The sequence below is a fragment of the Lytechinus pictus genome, chromosome 5 (assembly GCF_037042905.1).
Source record: "Lytechinus pictus isolate F3 Inbred chromosome 5, Lp3.0, whole genome shotgun sequence".
In the NCBI taxonomy this organism is placed as follows: domain Eukaryota; kingdom Metazoa; phylum Echinodermata; class Echinoidea; order Temnopleuroida; family Toxopneustidae; genus Lytechinus; species Lytechinus pictus.
Genome location: NC_087249.1, coordinates 23,628,123 through 23,649,016, shown reverse-complemented (window position 1 = coordinate 23,649,016; position 20,894 = coordinate 23,628,123). Strand labels below are relative to the sequence as shown.

Here is a 20,894-nt window from a genome sequence, read left to right as displayed (position 1 = left end):
ATGTGGGTTTACTACATCCATTAATATGAAATACGCTTTGCATGCATTTATGATAATTTCTTATAATTCACGTGACGTATTCACGTTATGATTTCAAGATTCGAGGTCTCTTTTTAATATATTTATCTCTACTAATAGTAAAATTCCTTCAAATTATTTTTATTCTGCCCTAGGAGGCGGAGCCAATCTGCCAAGATATTCGAACAACAGCTGAAACACAAGCAAACTGAGAATCGTCAGAGTTTGGACATTCAGAACTTGTCATTTGACGTGTAAGCGTCGTATATTACGCAGCGTGTACTATGTCAAAAAAAATATCTCTTAAATCCCGGAGACGTATACCTTTAAATCATATTTTGAAAACATTTTACTGTTTTTTCTGTCTCTCTTTCTTTGTTCCTTTCTATATTTCTTTCTTCTTTTTTTGTTCTGCATTTCGTTCTCTCTCACACACACACGCACACCCTCATACACACCCCACCTACTCACTCTCTCTTCCTGACATTTTCCCTTTCTCTCTCTCACTTCCTTTTTTTATCTTTCTTTCTTTCTTCTTAAGATTCAAGAACAGAAACATGCCACAACGGATCATTTTTAATTCGCCTTCATTTCTTTGTCTACGTTATTTGATGTTACCTTTGTCTGCCACTCGAATTAAAAGTAAACCCTCCGTATGTCACACGATTGAAGGTTTATTTATTGAATGCCAACATAAAATAGATCCATCTAGTTATCCTTACAATGATTGTCGATTGTCAAACATGACTGTCGTATCCCATTCCTTTTGTTGCCGGAAAAAATAAACACGAGTATTGCAATCCTAACAATCATGACAATGGTATTTCTAGATCGCCATCCTTCTTTATGAAAAAATTAGCGAAACAAAAACTTAGGAGAGATACTTAGAGCATTTATGAAATATAAGAAAAAGAAAGAAAATGATTATAACATTTGTTTTTCTTCCTCTTTTAAGTTTTACATTCCTACATACAATCACTTTTTGGTCGTCGTTTTACAACTCTCAAGTTTGTTGTACCCTTCATTTTATGGAATGTTTAGAAAAAACGTGTACTTATTAAAAATCATTTGTTAAATAATGCTTCAATAAATATCATCATCATGAATTCAATTGCTTATATTAGTAGTAAAAGTTATAGTAGCAGTAATAGAAGTAGAAGTGTTGTACAAGTAGTGTTATAAACATTGTTATTATAAACTTTATTGATATCGTTTTCATTTTTTGGTTTTGTTATTGTTATTAATAATAATAATAATATTATCAAAGTTATTATTATCATTAGTATTATTATCATTACTATATATTAATGTTATGTTGTTGTTACTTAATTATCACGATCGGGCATCCTAACAACATTTATTTCATGTAACATCGATACTTTTCAGAGCATAATATATACATTCATATAATCTAAATATAAAGCGTAATAATGACATTCAAAGTAGGACACGTAGGGACTTACCAAATATTTTTTTAGTCGTGTGGTATTGTAACAAAAACATTGAACTTTAGAGCTTCACGAAGGAGATCCGTTTTCCATGTTTATTTTCCATTGATATCCATACGAAATCTCAGTGGCAAAGATAAGGTGTAAAATTTACCCAGGCTAGAAATATAATTAGGTTTATTCTCTTTCGAGTTGTTCTTTGCCTAAATCATGATGAGTTGCCCTATTTTGCAAGAAAGCAAGTAATGTATTATGAAAATAAAACATTATTGAACACATACCAAAAATTAAATTGGAGAATGCAAAGAGACAAGTTTTATCTAAGCTCGCTGAAAATAATGAATGTAGTTTCACTCATTATTCTTAAGACAATCCTGGATGACAAAGATGTGTCTAAACCATTCTTGCAATATGTGATTGAAAATAAAGATACCAACAGAGAGGAAACTTATTCTTTAACGTTACATTTGATAACATTACACCTATTACTGCCCAAGAGAAATGCATCCGACAATTTTAATTTGGCAAATAATTAATCGCTTCATATCAATCTTAATTTATTTTCTTTGCGGTAATATTGCCACATTTGACAATGTTTTCAAAGTCAGGGCATCGGGGAGTGGGTATATTGATCTGTTACAGTATATAAGTTCTTTGACAACTATTGAATCACATTTGTAACCCAGCTACAGGTACAATATAATATGTATACCGAAGATGATAACTTGACTGAACATAGGAAAGCTAATTTGGCTATCTTCTTACACTTTATCCGATACCACTTCAGTATCACCACAACCATGCTCTATTGGATCTAGTAAAATCCTACTGTCACGCTTGATCGATACCGAGCATTCCTCTTCCTCCATCAGAAATCCAGGATTTCCATGACCCATGGCCGTTTCCATGGTTTTGGTTTTCATAGCAACCGAATCTTTCATCTTCTCCGGATGACCCACCTCCTCCTCCTCCTCCTCTGCCATTCTTTCACCAATTGTCGGCATGTTCATATCTTCCTCTGATAAGTTTTGGCCGACTGAGTCCTTGTCGTCGAGTGATGGCGCTGTAGTGAAATTGAACTGCTGGACGTCATCGAGCTCCGCAGTGAGGTAGTCTGAATCGACTGCTAGCATGTCGTCCAGTCGCTTGAATATCGCGGTGAAGGTTGGACGCTCCGATGGGCTGGCATGCCAACATGCCCTCATGATGTCATAGCTGATTTTATAATAGCAGAAAGAAGAAAGTGCAAAGATGATAATGACGGTTGCCAATTGATATGTTTCTGACAAATTTTAGGCAAGGATACTGACAAAGATTCCATGATAAAAAGGGAATGTGGGCACAAGAGACTTATCGGTTTTTATTTCATTTTTAAGTGCTTGGTGCAAGATAAGACGTACATGTCATAAAAAACAAAATCGAAGTAAAAAAAAACGGAAAATGAAATGGAAAGCTAATGAGTAAAAAGTGGGTCACAATTACACACTATTAAGTAAGAGTCTAGATAACGCAATAACAGATATGCTATCATTTCCTAAAATTCCCTTAATAGTGATTTTCCCAAAGATGTATTTAACCATTGGCTTCTTGAACCTCGTACACCCTAATGTTAGCCTCTGAATATTTAGTATTTAGTGAATCAAAGGTCGCCAAATGGGTTCTTTTATTAGACCATCCTAACGTTCACCCTGTATTTTTCAGGGCCTATGATTATTTAATACGTATATACATGTATATATCAGATGCCTCAATTGGTGAAATTAAAAGATAAATAGATTAACTCAATCTGTTTTTTTCCAGAAGATATTACTTTAATCTGGTGTTATATATCCTGACCAATATTTTACTATCACAAATATCTTCTACATAATTTATTATTATTCGTTTGCTATAACTACCCTCATTGTTTCTCTATTTTCTTGCTTGACTTGGGTTTCAATTTTCATGGACAATCACTTGGAAAATATTTTCTGTCCTGATGAAACGAAAAAAAATAACGAAGCTACACTGCATCTTTTTCAGACTATAAAAAAGTATCCACAAGCCCAAGTGAATGGAAATGTTTATCATTTTTTTTTCCTTTTAGAGTAAAGCTCAAAGTCTGCAATGATATCTGAACTAAATTTTATGTTCTGGACAAAAACAACAACGGTTTCCATGGGCAATTCTGTAGTGAACCATTGAGGCTGAATTAATTAATGACGTAAAGCAAATGGTAGATTGGATATAGGATTATATTCGATGCCATTTTCACGAATGACTCTATGACGCACTTTCATCAGTATGTTTTATCAATATGATCAAAAGGTTTAAAGGTTATCTCTTTATTGAAATCCCTTGAAGGTAGATATTTCCGCTAGAAAAACAAAAGTATTATGCAGTATATAATAATTATATCTGTTATTCATCATATTAATATAAATGCGTAATTTTTAATCTTATTTACAGTTGTTTCAATTTTTTCTAAACATCTTGATATCGTTTCTTTATACGCATGTATTTATAACCTGCTTTCCTTTATAAACCACTTTTTGAAGATGGTTTCAAATTAAAGATGAAGCAAAAAACATGACTTTCCCGGAGTGATATATCCTTGAAAAGTGTCTTTAAATCGCCATGTCGCCCCATGCACAGATTTTATGATAATTTTAAAGGGGTAAAACATGTGTTTTATGGATCTCGAATTATTAATGCTTCTTGGTTTGAAATAAAGAAATTGTGAGTCATTTTCTTGTCTGAGACGTTACACCATCAGGTCAGTATCATGGCTATTCAATATATCACGGTCTACCATGCATGGGTGTCCATTTTTATCTTTTTTTTGGGGGGGGGGTATACCCTAAATAGTCCAAAGGGGGTGGCATGTTCTATCACAAATAGTTCATGGTAGAACTTTATGAGCATAATGATCCATATGACATGTACGAACATGATGATAAAGAGAAGGTAGAGGATGATCATGATGATGGTAGTGATGATTATCGCACATACGCATATTGACCGTCGATTTATTTTCCTTCTCCTGATTTTCGCATGTTCATAGTTATTGAATGAAACCATTCCATTTGGAAAGTGTTAGAAACAGAGAGATGGAGAACTCACATGTCATCCGGACACTGATCAGGTTTGGGCATACGGTATCCTTCTTGTAGTTTTGTTATGATTTCTCTTCCATCCATTCCCGGGTAAGGTATGCCACCAAGGGTGCAGATTTCATACATCACGATTCCGAAAGACCATCTGCGATATAAAAAAAAATGGTGAAATCAAATCCGTTATTCAAAGGGAATCACTCCCGGTCTCCCCCTGTGTTAGTGTTAGTGATATTTAACATGGTGCAAATCATATTCATTGAAACCATAACAAATACCAAATATAATGCATGTAAATGTATGTTAGAACAATAGATTAAGCATTTAATGTATAAAAATCCGACAAAAGATGGAGATAGATGGTCAAATGTCAAATCTCCTTTTTTCACTTTGCTATTCAGTATAATTTCTTGTTAATGACAGGGTAAATCTTATTTCGGGCATAGTTGTGCGTTGATACTTGGTTCTCCTTCCCAAAGCACGATGCAATAATAAAATAAAACCCTTATGCAATTTAAAACGCGAACTATAAAATATTTATGTTCCATGAACTCACACATCGCTCTGTATGGTACATCTTCCAATGGTATTCGTCTCAAGACTAACCCACTTGACTGGTCTTTTCTTGTCTGGAGCGAGTCGTTTGTAGCCACTCTGATAGATGTCATCAGCCAGACCGAAATCCGATATCTTCACTTCTAACCCTTCTCCAACCAACACATTACGAGCGGCTAGATCACCATGGTAATAGCGAGTTTTGAAGATGTATTCCTGGAAAGAATGTAGATAATGTATGAAAAGGATAATAATAAAATCTTGATTTCATGTATAAGGCCGAGGTAAACGTAAGTTGCCGTTTTCCAGACAGGTGACAAACTTTAGAAAAGAAATTAATGTGTCTGTATAGAATTAATTTTACTTTGTTGTCTGCTAAAAATAACACTACGCTAAAAAATGCAAAATAGAATACATAAAAGTCTCACGATATAACATGTATAATGTCTTTTATTTTTTTCGGACTAAAGAATATCCATATGTTTATACATACATTCTGTTTACAATTTTTATTTTTTTTAATACCCTTTTCATTACAGTATCTTTTTTTTCTTCAATTTCAAAAAGATCCATGTTGAATTAACCGTGTACTGATTTCCTGAAAAGGTCGTTGACAAGAGACGTACAAGACAAATGATATCAGAGACATACCATTCCACGAGAGATCTGCCGACAGATCTGGAGCTGGTTGGCCTGCGTAAGGTCGAATATGCTGTCTTGTCTCCTGTACTTGTCCTAAGGAGAAATATCCCAAATCAGAATAAATCATATAGAACAAGTCGATATTTGATGTCATTTGATTTACAGGTAATAATGTTCAAATACGAGGTGCGACACGAAAAGAGAGGTTTTACATTATCGATATTTACCGTGTTTACATGTGATCGGCTTTTGGTTCAGAACCAAAAGCCGATGCAGAATCGGCTTTTGGTTTATCTTGCTCCGCGTTTACACGCTGTTACAGCTCGCGGTGCAGAATCGGCTCGCGTGTCAAAAACCTGAAATGATACGCACACCAATATACGTCATGATAAAGACAACGCTGGATCCGTGCGCTTACAATTACGTCACAATGGTAAAGTAAATGAAATGCGCACCAATTGCCGAGGCAGAATCGGCTTTCTGTTTACACGTAGTAAAAAAGCCGATTCTGCATCGGCTCGCGGTTATGAACATACTACTTTGGTGGTGCAAAATTGCCTATTCTGAACCGAGAGCCGATGCAAGTTAATCGCGTTTACACGCTATAAAAAGCCGATGCAAAAGCCGATCACATGTAAACACGGTAAATATCCCCGCTTGGATGACTGCCCAGGTAATTCTTTAGAAAGACGCGATCACGTCCCACGATATGTCATTTGTATCTGAAATCCAACAACATCGTCCATGGCAGCCACATAAGCTATCATCATCTCTCCCTTAATGACATCCACCACCAATACAATCACGAATCCACCTCTAACATCAGTCCACCAAAATGAACCATATGACGCAGCAACAATGTAAACACACTATGCCCTTCCTTTGACCGCTGTACATGTATATAGTAGTTTAATGCCGTACATGAACTTTGTAACTACAATTTTGATCATTGTTTACAACATCAGCAATGAGATCAGGAACACCACAGCTTTCAAGCACATCCACCTATACTTCAGTATTTTCATCACCGCCAAAAGAGTAACACAAACATCTACCACAAGGGAAATGAAATATTTCAAAGTTGTAGCAATGCAATATAAAATATGCATGATGTTCAATGAAGCTCTTGTAATCATCAAGCCCCTGAAAAAAGGGGGGATGGGTGAAGGTGCAGGAAAATTAGGACGACGAAATCATCATATACAAGGCTAGCTCATCTTCTAACCTTCTCATATTCCTAACTGTTTAAGAAAGACTGCTATGAAATGCCATATGTGATTTGCCGGACTCACCTCCCTACATTTCCAAAGGAAGTGGAGTAGATCCCCATACTTCATGTATTCTGTGATGAGATAGTTTGGTTCTTGTGCTGTACAGCATCCTATTATCTGCAGGATGTTAGGATGTGAACCAAGATCTATCATCAGCTTAATCTCATTTAAGAAGTCCTCTTCCATAGCTGGTGTGGCGTTGACTATTCAAGAAACAAATGACAAAATATACCAAAAAACTGAAATATAATGTATCAATGATTAAAACATGAAAAAAAAATTTGCTTGAACTCAAGGATAATTTTTACAAAGCGCAAATTTTCATGTTCCACAATAGGGTAAGGTTGTATTTCTTTTATTATTATTATTATTATTTCAATATTTGTTTCATTTTTTTTTTCAATGTAGGTATTTGTTTATTTTATCTGTATTATAAATATTATGTTGGGGGCGTTACTTGGCTTCGTTTTTTTTTTTTTTTTAAGGAAATTGTTTTTATTTAGATCTCCATCCCATGCCCACACGTACGCACACGTGTCCTGACCAGTGGCGTACCTAGGATTTTCCACAGGGGGGGCAAAACCGTCCGCCAAAAAATTTGACAAGCAAAAAAAAAAAAAAAAAAAAAAAAAAAAAAAAAGGTCTTCGATCACAAATAAAGGATTTCGTACCAGAAAAAAATTGACAAGCAAAAAAAAAAAAAAAAAAAAAAAAAAAAAAAAAAAAAAAAAAAAAAAGGTCGTAAAGCTCGTCAGGGGGCATTGAAGGTCTTAAAGCTCGTCAGGGGGGGCAAAAAAGGTTTTTCAAGCCCGTCAGGGGGGGCAAAGATACGTTTTTTGCATGGGTTGTGACTCGTCAGGGGGGGCAGAGTGCCCCCCCTGCCCCCCCGTAGGTACGCTAGTGGTCCTGACACACACACATACATAAAAACCCACAGCCAATTCCCTTTTAAATTACACATTCAATTTGAACTGTGTTGCAAAAAACAACGTTATGAGAGTCGACTGCTTTATTCTGTGTATATTTCAAACTTACAGTCAGACTGCAGGTCCCAAGAAAGTGGCTTCTTTCATCCAAGTGATATTCATGACTTGAGATGTTTTGCATATTTAATGAGCTTGATGCAGACCAAAACACCTCTTTTCATTCGGTCATTGCTGCTCTAATTATGCATCGAATTTCATGAATTTGGTACCATTGTAAAGAAGAAGAATCATTCTTTCAGGTCATGTGTTTGGATTTATTCAAAGATTTTGTAATATAGGTTAAAATTTTGATCTAAAATATGCTACAAAATAAATATTTTCACCTGACAAAAGCTGCTATTTTCACACTTTATTTTTGTTTGAGCCCAAATGATTGTTATATCATGATGAAGCTGAATATGTATGCTTTGAAATGATATAGGTTTCAAAATAAGAATTGGTTTAATCGGGTCAAGATCACACTTTTCATTTGCCAAGTACATAGAGCAGCTTGAAAACAAGTATACTGCACTCTGATTGGTCAAAAAGACCACATAATGGCAAATTCCAACGGTTCCAGTGCCTGGGTTCGTGGGAAGGTCACACTTCCCATGTGGTAATCTCCTCAAATACCCCGCGCCTGTTGTTCTGTGAACCTTATCCAGCCAATCAGAACTCTTGATTTCATGCAAGTACAAAATTTCAGAAATCTCGTCTTGTACCTTGGTGGGAAAAGTGTGATCTTGACCCGATTAAAAGGTGCCGCATATCAAGAGTGGCATTGTGAGAAAGTACAGAAGTTCAGCTTTATGGTGATATAGATATCATTGAGGCTCAAAATAAAAAGTTTTGCACAATTTGCAAAAGAAAACAGAGGAGGAAAATTCAGTTTTGAGGCACAATTTTAGGCCAGAAATTTACTTATTTAACAAAATATTGTATACAAAATAAATGACCAATATGAAAGAGTAACTTTTACTCTATCTGATGGTGCAATAATATTTCATTTAACTTGAGGTTAAAACAGGTAAATTCTTAGAGAAAGAAAATCTCACGAATCACGAGATTTTGCAAGGAGGAGGATTCAGCCACGAGATGATTTGGATGAATCTGGCCTTTTTGCTCATTAGCATAGGGACCTGCGGTCTGACTGCTTACCTTACAAATCAATGGTTGGTTTTGGTTCATTCGTTTCAGCGCCATCTATGTTCACTGACGATACTGTGTTTATCTTTTGTTTAGTAAGTGATGCGTTCCAAACTAGTCGGTTGGCATTTTGCAACGTACAGCTTTGGGTATATGAGTTAATGATATGGTTTGCAATACTTACCTCTCAAACTCTTAACAGCTACTGGAACGTATTCCTTGGTTCCATTTAGACCGAATGCATAAGCTTTGTATACGATTCCAAACTGACCGGCACCCAATTCCTTCTCAATCTTCAGAAGAGATCTGTCAAATTCTTTGCCTTCAAATGCAGGGTCCTTAGGACGGAAATCTGAAAGCGATATACAATTTTAGAAAAATAATAAATTGATGATAAACTTTGTGATCTGCGGGTAGAAAGTAAATTGTTATATATTTTGGCTCGCAGCCAACAGGTGAGAGATCAGCAACATGGGATAGTCCTGCAAACGGCAATTGATGGGAGCACGGTGTGACTATTTAAAAAAGTTACTCTATAAGACGCTATCACTTACTTCACATTAAACAATGTTATTCTTTTGTATTTGTATTTTGTCTTTGTATTTTTGACATATTTCATATTATTTCATTCTTGGTGGTACCATTCTCTCGTTCATGAAAAAAGGAGAATACAGGAAATAATCGTGACATTACAGAGAATCGCATTTGGCACACGGTTATCTCCTTGATGATGATGATCTTTAACTGCTGGATGATCTGGTTTTAGTGATTTTATACTTCGTTTTTCCCAAAATGTATATTTTTTCTTCAAATTTGTTTCGGGGCTTTATTTATTTTTTATTTTTGTTTGGGGTGGCTGCATGAATCGCATTGACACGAGATAGTGGTTGTGTTCGTTTTCGACATGCTATAACCACAAAGGGTACATATTTTTACAAATCCCTCTGGTAGAATATCTTTCTTTCTTTACTTTTGTAAGAATTTATTCAGAACTTTTAAAATCAATGAATGGGACAATCTACCCCGTTATCATTGTAGTCTATGGATGCTTATAGCATACTAAACATCATTTACATCTATTTGATATGAGCATACCTACAGATGGCCGTTTCACTGTAGGTGTGGGTGGCTTCTCTGCACTGCCATTCTCAAGGTAGCGAATGAAGAGTGTCTCGTCGCTGGATTTGGAACGTCGACGTCGAAAACGAATCAGGATGGCGGCGATACAACAGGTGAGGACGAATGCTGGCACACCTGAATAGAGCAATACCTTGGTCCACTCATTCTGACCTTGGTTAGGAGGTACAGGACTAGACGCTGGGAAATCGGTCGCATGTAATGCGTCAGGTATAGAATGTACAGGATCTGTCGGGGGATGGAGATTGTATAAAATCACTTTTAAAGGGATGGTCCGGTCTGAAAATATTTATATCTTAATACATAGAGTAGAATTCACTGAGCAAAATGCCAAAAATTTCATCAAAATCGGATAACAAATGATAAAGTTATTGAAGTTTAAAGTTTAGAAATATTTTGAGAAAACAGTCGTTATGAATATTCATTAGGTGGGCTGATGATGTCACATCCCCACTTTTTGTTATTATGTTATTACATAAAATCATATATTTTTCATAATTGCATACTTGTGTGAATTATATGTCTCCCTTATAATGAAATAAGTTGCAGCAACAAATATATAATGCACTAAATTCGTTGTCAATCCATTTTTTCTAGTTCTTAAAGGAAAACATTTGAATAAACCTTATTTCATATAATAAAATACAAAAGAACAAGTAGAGATGTGACATCATCAGCCCACCTAATGAATATTCATGACGACTGTTTTCACAAAATATTGCTAAACTTTAAAATTCAATAACTTTGTTATTTGTTATCCAATTTTGATGAAATTTTCGGCATTTTTCTCAGTGAATTCTACTCTATTTATTAAGTTATAAATACTTTCAGCCCGGACCATCCCTTTAAAGAATAATTTATTTTATTATAAGAATTCACAGTGCTATAAGTAATAAAAGACTACGATCAGTAGCAGTAGGTGGTAGTAGTAGTAGTAGTAGTAGTAGTAGTAGTAGTAGTAGTAGTAGTAGTAGTGGTAGTAGTAGTTAAAGCAGCATCGGCAGTGTAAGTAGCGGCAGTAGTAGTAGTAGTAGTAGTACTAGTACACTGTAAAAAATGAAGTGCTAATTTAGCACTTACAGTGCTCGTATAGTGACTGCACTACGAGTGCTAATTTTCTAGTTTAAATTTAAACTATAAAATCAGCACACATAGTGCAGTCACTATACAAGCACTGTAAGTGCTAAATTAGCACTTCATTTTTTTTAGTGTTCCCTTGTGCATACATTGGCGTCGAGGAGGCCCAAAAATGGCCCTTTCCGATGGTTCCATGCAAGCCATGTTCATGTTCTTTTCAAGTGATAACCAGTGTCTTTCGTGAGGGAATTTTCCGACGATCATTTTCGATTCAATACACATATTCATTTTAAGGAGAAGACTTTTATATGCCTTGTTAACACACTACACAAAATTTAGAGTTGTAATTAACACCAGAATGGGCCGCAAAGCAGGTTTAACGACTTGATTTTCTTGCTCAACTTACATTAACGTAATGTGACAGCGAAAATATCTGTTTGTATCCAATTTCCCTTTTTCGTCTCCCCCCCCCCGAGTATTATGCATAGTCTTTCGTCTAGACCCGGTTATTTAAAAAATAAAGAAATATTGAGAAAAAAAAACTAAGACCAAATTTCAAAATTAAGCCCAGTCAAAATGCTTGGGTTTAGAGTGTTGTCTGTACCCCACACCCAGTTTTCTGAAAAAATACAAATTAAGCGAAACTTTAATCTTAAGACTTAACCCCAGCATCTTCTTAACTATTAAAACCCTGTGATAAAGCATACCACAAAAACGACAAAGTAATCATAGGCGTAAATGTTCATATCTGAATGATACGCACCTTAAAACCCAAGATAACAATAACAACGTTATTCTACATCAATGATATTGTGGGGTCTTTGTTGATATAGTTTTTTTTATTGTTTCTTATTATTTCCTATTTTGAAATAACTGAGTCTGGAGCAAAGACTTCACCATAGGTCTTTGTTTTGTTGTTTTAGTTTGGACTTATATTATAATTTTTAAAGCAACCGGATCTGGAAAAAAGACTTTGAAATTATATTATAATTTTTAAACAACCGGGTCTGGAAAAAAGACATTGGACTTATAATAATTTTTGAATTAACCGGGTCTGGAAAAAAGACTTTGCACGTTTGTGCTATACGAACACATTACTATAGGGTTTTAGTTTTAGTTACCGGGTCTGGAGAAAAGACTATGCTTGATTCTCAATTTACCCTTAGCGCATATATTCACAATATGCGCCGTATAAATGAAAACAACAACAAAGACACTAATTCCACCAGTTTTACTTAACTGGGTCTGGAAAAAGACTAAGCTCGATTCTCATTTTTATTCCACTGGAATATCATTATCATATCTTAGTTTGGACTTATATTATAATTTTTGAAATAACCGGGTCTGGAAAAAAGACTTTGGACTTATATTATATTACAATTTTTTTTTAACAACTGGGTCTGGAAAAAAGACTTTTAACTTATATTATAATTTTTGAAACAACCGGGTCTGGAAAAAAAGACTGAACTTATATTATAATTTTTTAAACAACCAGGTCTGGAAAAAAGACTTTGAACTTATATTATAATTTTTTAAACAACCGGGTCTGGAAAAAAAGACTTTGGACTTATATTATAATTTTTTAAACAACTTGGTCTGGAAAAAAGACTTTGAACTTATATTATAATTATTGAAACAACCGGGTCTGGAAGAAAAGACATTGGATTATATTATTCTTTATTAACCGGGTCTGGAAATAAAGACTTTGCACTTTTGTGCTATATGAGCGTATTACTATAGGATTTCAGTTTAGAACGGATTCGCCAAAAATCCCTTCAAATTTATTACATTTGTGGGTAAAGTCATTATTACATTTGTGGGCGATCAAAATTATTACATTTGTGGGTAAAATGTTATTACATTTGTGGGCGTTATTACATTTGTGGGTAAAGTGTTATTACATTTGTGGGCGTTATTACATTTGTGGGCGATTATTACATTTGTGGGTGTAACACCCCCCCCCCCCCCAATTTATTATAGGTATGGACAAAGAGGAGAATCTTCACCCCTTAACCCTATAGAGATACAAACACATTACATTACCTACCTGTCACCTGATTAATCGGACTGTATGTTTGTGGGGCCGATGACGTCACAGCGGGTATATGACGTCTTTTCACCTGTATTTCCACCACCTCAGAGTCTGCGATCTCTAGAGTGAAAATTGTATGGAATTGAATTGGAAAATGATTGGAAAAATGTAAGCTTGTAATATAGGTTTGGATTATATTGTAATTGACCTATTAGTGCGTAATTAGATGCATAATTCAAGTAACACCGTATCCATTGTAAAACAATGCAAAACACTGAACTTACATCTGTTTTACAATGCAAAACATTTAAGTACTTACTCCTGTGGTAAACCCATCGCTCTTTTTTTAATTGATGGCATTTTGAAATAATGGTCAAATTACTTGCAACATAAAAGTAATAAAGGATACATTTTAGTAGTGTTCCTTATATCATTAAAGTTGTTTGTAAGAAGCACAAGCAATTTAAATACAGCCACTTAACCCCCCCCCCTCTCTCTCTATTTATTTATATATATATCTCTCTCTCTCTCTGATCCCAGAAATCGGAAAGCCATGACATATTCAACATCACTATGCGGATATTCAAAAGTCAATGCATGAAGCTTCCGGTTTTACCCTCAGCAAATAACGGATAACTGAAAACTAACTATCGGATGTTGGGGCTTACCCAGTGGAGGAGCAGATGTGACATACGTTGTTGGTGTTGAGGTAAAGTTTAGACGATATGCTGGTCCAGAAATACTCCCAAACTTCCCATCTTGGGCGACGTATGCAGTAACCTACATTTGATTAAAAAAAAATCATGCTTTGAAATAAATTAGTACTGAATTCAACACAAAAACAATTCAATCCAATTAATTATTTGGAGAATACAATTACCATCGTCATTACCTACATAATAATATTTTTAGTATGTAGAGAATTATGTTAAGGATCGAAAGACATGACTTCTATTCATGGTGTACAATCGATTTCATTAGAGAATTTTTGCTCAGCGACGTCCTGAAGATTCAAAAGACTAACCGCCCTTTCACACCGAAAAAAAATCGTAACTTGAATGATGATTCCGCTAAAAAATAGGCTAATGACGATTTTTAGCACGTGTGAAACCAAACGAAAATCACGAACGCTAATCACAATTACTAATTCAAATCCTACTCCATAGATGAATTCCGCTTAAGTTTCACTCAAATTACGGTACGAATTTTACTTATGAACGGCTTGACCTCCAAAACATCTCTTGAGGGGCGGATCTTACGTATCCTTTCAAGCGCGTCCGTAGATAATGCAATTGTCATGCACTCATCGTATCATTGCAGCGCTTTAATTCGGCAAGTCACCAAACATACATACCGCCTCCGCTCGGGAATTCGAATTCAAATCACAGTTTTTGAATGAGCGTATGAAAGGTCCGATGATTCTAGAGACGAATTGCAATGATCAATACAATGATGATTCGAGATTTACCTGTGAAGAAGGTCCTAAGTATATTTAAAACGCCCTTTAAAGAACAAAGAACAGCTATGAACTTTTGTCGAAAACTGGTGAACTGGAAAAGCAGTTTCGTTCTCAGTTTCAGAGCTGGTTTGATTCACCAATTTTCGACAAAATCTTATTTGTTGTTATCAGTCATCTCATTGTGGTTTTGTTTTCGTACGCTATAAGCACCCCCCCCCCCCACCTCCCCACTTGCAAAACCGTACTTCGGCTCCTGTATCTATAGACCTTAAAGTTCCCTTAAATCGGATTTTCCTCCACAAAATAATCTAGCCAAAATTCTTTACCCTGACATTATTGATAAAAAAGATCAACTTTCTAATAGCACTTTAAGACATAATGTAACCATAAAATACATGTATACTCACCATGAGGCTATTTTCGATACCCTCTGTGATATTGGGGATGTTCCTGAAGAATGTTACATCTGGACCATCAGCATGCTTATATTAAAAAAGAAAATTTAGGGAACAAATATTACATACTCGGTTCATCTTGATAATGTACAATGATTTCCTTGCTAAAAAAAAAAAATTTCTTATCACTCCAGTTTTATTGATCTTTATTTATTTATTTATCTAATGATACCTCGCACTTAAGAGAACATTAAAAAAATCATGTGCTAATATGATCCAAAGCAAATTATTGGGATCCCACAATTGTTAATCATAAATCGAATTGAATAATTTCGACTGCTGAATAGATTTTAAATTATGTTTTTTCCCGGCCAACATAAACTAATGATGAATCGAAACGCTCACTTCTTCGTTGACTCGCAGAAGTTTCGTAAATACCATGCCTTTCGCGTTCCATACATTGAGAGAAAACAATGTGAGAAGGCCATTAATCTGCACTGGACGACGCCATGTCACATAGATGGTCACCGTACGGTAAGGGTTCTGATACTTTATGATGTCGGCTATCTGCAAGGCTACTGGTACACCGATCGTTGCTATGTCTGATTGGTAAAGGAAGGTCGAATGTGTGGCATTAGATAGGACAGGGAAAGTATAAATGCGAGAAAAAAGAGAAAGACATAAACATGGCAAATGCTCTTTGAATAAATGAGCAGTGTTTCATAGAGAAACCATGATATTAACACGGTACAGAGTGGTATACGGTTTTACCATTATTTTACATGCGTTTCAGATTTAGTTCCATTATGACATGTGGCAATACTGGTGCATAGTTCCTATGAAACTGTCTCTGCTAATTCCGCTATAATCCTCGCAAAATTGCCTAAATTTTGTAATTACAAAAGCAATTGTTTTGTACTGCCGATCATTCATGATACTGATAGAATAGATAACCCATCGTATTTTGTTCTATGCAGGAGGGTGTCGCACACAAAGTTTCATTTTCGTTATATCAAGCTTATATCTACTGTAATTGCTCATTAAAGGGGAACAATGTAATAAATATTGCTGAACCGAGTATATGAAATAAGTTTCTCATTTACCCCCCCCCCTCCCCCCAGACGGTAGGGTGAGGGAAAAATTGCAGAAATAGAATATAATCATTATAGTGCTTCCAGTGATGAAATAAAACATAGGAATCCCGATAAAGAAGACGTTGAGAATAACCATCTATAATTACCTCTCGACGCGCAGTAGTCCAGATCAAACGTTTCTACGTAACAATCTGTGAAGTGATTGGAATTACAATAGAAATATTGTTGATTTATTTCTGGCTACCCTTTTTGTAAACTTATTGATACAATAGTCTACTGTTTGATCCTATATCATTTCCTTTATAACAATTTACGCCTAACCATACTACTTCTTTTCTTATATATCTCTATATACATCTTGTCATGTGTCTATGTATGTCTATGTATGTATATATATATATATATATATATATATATATATATATATATATATATATAAATATATATATATATGTGTGTGTGTGTGTGTGTGTGTACGTGTGTATGTATGTATATATATATTCATTATGGTAATGAAATATATTAATGAAAACTAGATTACAAGAATTGCCATTAGCATAAAAAAAACTATATCACGAATTCGAATCCCCCAACTTACAAAACACACAGGCACACATACGCACACACGCACCATCCCACCCCATAGCACACACATTCAAGACCACTCACCACCACTAGCCAACCACATCCCACCAAGCCGTCGCTATCACGCACATAATGCTCTGTGGAGCTTAAAGGTCAAGTCACATTTTAAAGATTTAACAATGAGGACCCTCTTGTTTGAACCACGAAATAATACATACACATGTTCAGGAAGGAAAATAACTTTGTTTCACATGATAATGAGCATGATGAAGGGAAAATCTGAATATTTCATATTCCATGTAATGCAATACAAGAGAAACAGTGAGTGGATGATTTTATCAGTTTCCTGTTTTGCATACTGATCTGGATGTCAATATAACTGTTTTGTGAAATTAAGTGAAACTTTAAAGTGCCGTAACTTTCTTATTTCAATCCGATTTTGATGAAATTTTCAGTTCACTGTTATGCTTCTTTGATTTTTTCTCTTTTTATTCCAACCAACTGGGGTGAAATCGTTCTTTAAACACAGAAAAGTGACGATTATCAGTCGTTACTTGGGTTGAGAGGCTTATGATTTGAGGAAGGACTTTTATTATTGATTGGTTAAGATCGATTAAAAAGCAGGATGTTTATCTGTGACTGATGTTCTTACATACCCGGTGCTGCTGATGATAATTCCTCCGCGGGCTGAGAAACGCCATGAGAGGTCGAATCGTACAGACCAATCTAAATCGATCCAAAAAAAATATTGTCATGCTGGCTCTAAGATTTTGGTTATTTAAGGGAGACAAATATTGTTGGAAAAAGGAGACATCGGCCCTTAATATGAAGGTGTAAATAATTTTGGGGATGTTTTCTCCATTCTTAAGAGGGTGCAACAACTTAAAAAAGGAACTAGTAGGAAGGGGCAAGATTATTGCAATATACGGTAGGCAATAAACTAGAAGGAAAATAAGAGCAAACGTCACTAATTGTGAGATACTGATATATCTTACTTTATATATAATAATTTAGTATTGAGGGATATTCAGGGGAGCCGGCCCTTCCCCCAACCATTACGCAAATTATGTTTGAAGCCAGTAAATTGTAATAAGTAGATGGTGACATCGTTCGGGATTTTAATTAGTTGGAAATTCGGTGATTTTTTCATCACTAGATCACGATTTTAAGAGAATATGGAGCGCGCCGATCTTGCGTGGCTTGTGTGGTCTTCAAAATTTTTATGAAAACATTTAAAACATAAGACTCTTCATATAACCAGACACAATTTAGGATTCTGGAGGTTACAGAATAATCCTATATGTTCGTGTTAATTTCAATATTTATTTGTATTAAAAGCCAACTAAACAAAATATTTAACAATTACGTCGTTTCATAAGAAAGAAACTTACCTGGAATACATATGTTGAGCCATGTTGAAGATCATTGAACACTGCAAACGTGTCTATCTATATCCACATGCATAGAAAATGATAATTATTAGACAATCATCTCTTCAAGATAGGCTCATAATTCTGTTTGTATTGGGGGTTTTTTGTTTTCAAATATTAGCACTTTCACCGTAACGTCTAAAAGGAAGTATAGGTCATGTGTGTTAATATGATACACACATGCTGTTGTAAAAAAATGATGCTTCTTATACAGGTAAGCTACATTCTTATTCATAAAAGACACAGCTGAAAAGCAACTGTTTTTTTTGTAAGATACGGCGCATCAAATTTTGTATTCTCTGTTACACTAGTTTCAGGGGGGTTGGGCACGTATCCCTTCCATCCCCCACCAACCTCCGTATTCATACTTACCACATATTGGTAGGAATCGTCATCACAATCTAATCTGGAAGAATAGAATTCCCCATCTACCTTGACCCTTCTTACCATAAATTTGTCATATCCTAGTAAATGATAAAACAAAATATTTTCAATGAGTCTTTTCAACGATTTCATATACAGTAATTAAACAGAAAGGAAAGGAGAAATCAGCTTCCATCGAAAATATAGGTACATAATAAATTCCCTCATTAAAATTTGATGAAAGTTACGTATATAGGAAAAAAATGTGGAATAAAATGATAAGAACCGTCATAAAATGATTAAGATGTAACTAGAGGAAACGTAGAATTTAATTTTCTTGAAATTCAATATTCTCGAAATGTTTGAACATGGTGTTTATACACGTACTTGAAATCGAAGCTTGAGACTATTGTGTACATTAGTTTATATACCTGTTAAAGGCTTGCAAAACGAAGGAGCAAACGTGTATGGAAACTACATTCAAAGTATTATAATTAACGAATACATCGAAAATTTATTTGCAGCACAGAAAATGCATACATTCGAATCGTTTTGAGAGCATGGTAAACAGGTTTATATATAAATAAATATGACTATGAATAGAAATTGATTCTGATAAAGAGTAACTAATTATTTTTTTGGATTATATATTTTCCCATTCTAACCTGGCTTCCTCGTTGTTTTTTGTTATTATTCAGCCCATATCTTATTTTGTATTTAAAAGTCATTTACAGAAAAAAATATCTTACCAGATCCCTGTGGATGGTCCCAACTAAAGTTGGCTCTAAGATTGTAAGAAATTTTGTTATTTGTATCTACGGTCACGGTCTCAAAGTGCACCTTCAAAGAGCTTTCGGAAATTTCCGCTATAAAGAAATAGAATACATTACAAGTCCATGAAAATGTTAGCACATTTAGTGAGTATTTAAGAAATGCCCGTGATTTCGTCATCAACCCCCCCCCCCCCCAAAAAAAAAAAAAAAAAAAAAAAATAGATAAATAAATAAAATGAAAAAAAAATAAATGATTAATTAAAAAACAATAATAATAACTCGCAAAATGATTTCAATTGAACACTAAAGTCCTTAAAAAAAACTTATTTAATTAAAGCGTTAATTAATATTGTATATTGTTGTATAAAATAATACAATAGTAAATGGCAAATATTACTTTCCTTAGAATGTCAGAGGCATCAGTGTCACAAAGTCATAATTGCCATTTTCTTTGAAGCATAAATATTTACTTTTGTACAAGCCATCACCCATCTACCTTGCGTAACAAAAACAAATTACAAAGGTCGGCGAAATTCCACAATTAAATGTAATTTTACTCTGGATGCAGTGGGTTCATTTTTTTTCAGAAAGACTCAACGTAGAATTTATCGGGGTCAAAATAATTTTCAATTGTTAAGAGCGATGCGACTGAGCGTGGGTTATCTCGTTCTTAGAATTTGAAATTAGGAAAGTTTAGCCAACTTGAATGGAATACAAAAAAATATAAATGACTTCGACAATAGTATCAGTTACATTTTTGATAAATGGGGTTTACCCCCGTAAACCACCCCCCCCCCCCTCGCGTGTAATTACGCCTGTATCAAAAGCTCTCTGTTTTGTCTTCATATCACAAACAATCAAAGATTAGGAATAGGTTATAAGCAAACTCACCAAATGGAACGATGGTATTGCATTTCTGACAATCGATGCGCACTGGACTTAGAAGAAGGATGAATAAATATGCCCATGTACACAATAAAATCGCCATAGCATTTCAAATTTATCTCGAAAAAAATCCAAATGGCCATAAAGACATGTTTTGGTTACGTACAAGGGGTACTAGGAAGGACGTGTTTTAAAATCGCTCTTCGAAATCTGAATCACGACGATTGCGTTTCTGAACCTTCATCATATCCAAATGCAAACAAAATTTTCCTGCTGTAAATCTTAAAATCGATCGACGCGCCGCAACTTCTCCCCATCATTTGATTGATTTGTTGGTTGTATTTGAAAGTGATTTTTTTTTGTATCTCATGACGTATGAGTATTTCATGATATATTATCCCATCCGTGTTAATGAATTACATTCTAAACACTTTCCTGATGGTTTATACAATAAACTGGTCATTTAAAGCAGATTTACTCCAGTTCAATTTATAAATAGAGGGATTATAGGGAATTTGTTTATTTGG

General features: G+C 34.8%; 1 protein-coding gene across 1 annotated transcript; it reads right to left on the bottom strand.

Annotated features, from left to right (window-relative positions):
- Nucleotides 1-676: 676 nt before the first annotated feature.
- Nucleotides 677-20,666, bottom strand: LOC129261645 (fibroblast growth factor receptor 2-like). The gene is made up of 17 exons (XM_054899698.2): nucleotides 20,374-20,666; nucleotides 19,459-19,575; nucleotides 18,719-18,810; nucleotides 18,308-18,364; nucleotides 17,573-17,642; nucleotides 16,478-16,522; nucleotides 15,643-15,839; nucleotides 15,250-15,324; nucleotides 14,052-14,163; nucleotides 13,399-13,503; nucleotides 10,233-10,502; nucleotides 9,322-9,489; nucleotides 7,048-7,229; nucleotides 5,765-5,848; nucleotides 5,115-5,329; nucleotides 4,569-4,706; nucleotides 677-2,681 (listed from the first exon to the last, which is right to left on the bottom strand). The coding sequence occupies exons 1-17, from the start codon at nucleotides 20,468-20,470 to the stop codon at nucleotides 2,228-2,230; spliced, it is 2,478 nt and encodes an 825-aa protein (XP_054755673.2). The 5' UTR covers nucleotides 20,471-20,666; the 3' UTR covers nucleotides 677-2,227.
- Nucleotides 20,667-20,894: the final 228 nt, after the last annotated feature.

Coding starts and splice junctions, on each gene's coding strand:
- LOC129261645 (XM_054899698.2), bottom strand. CDS start 20,470: ATGGCGATTTTATTGTGTACATGGGCATATTTATTCATCCTTCTTCTA. Junction 18,365..18,718: donor ACGATTCCTACCAATATGTG/GTAAGTATGAAT, acceptor ATGTGGATATAG/ATAGACACGTTTGCAGTGTT. Junction 17,643..18,307: donor GCTCAACATATGTATTCCAG/GTAAGTTTCTTT, acceptor GGATCGATTTAG/ATTGGTCTGTACGATTCGAC.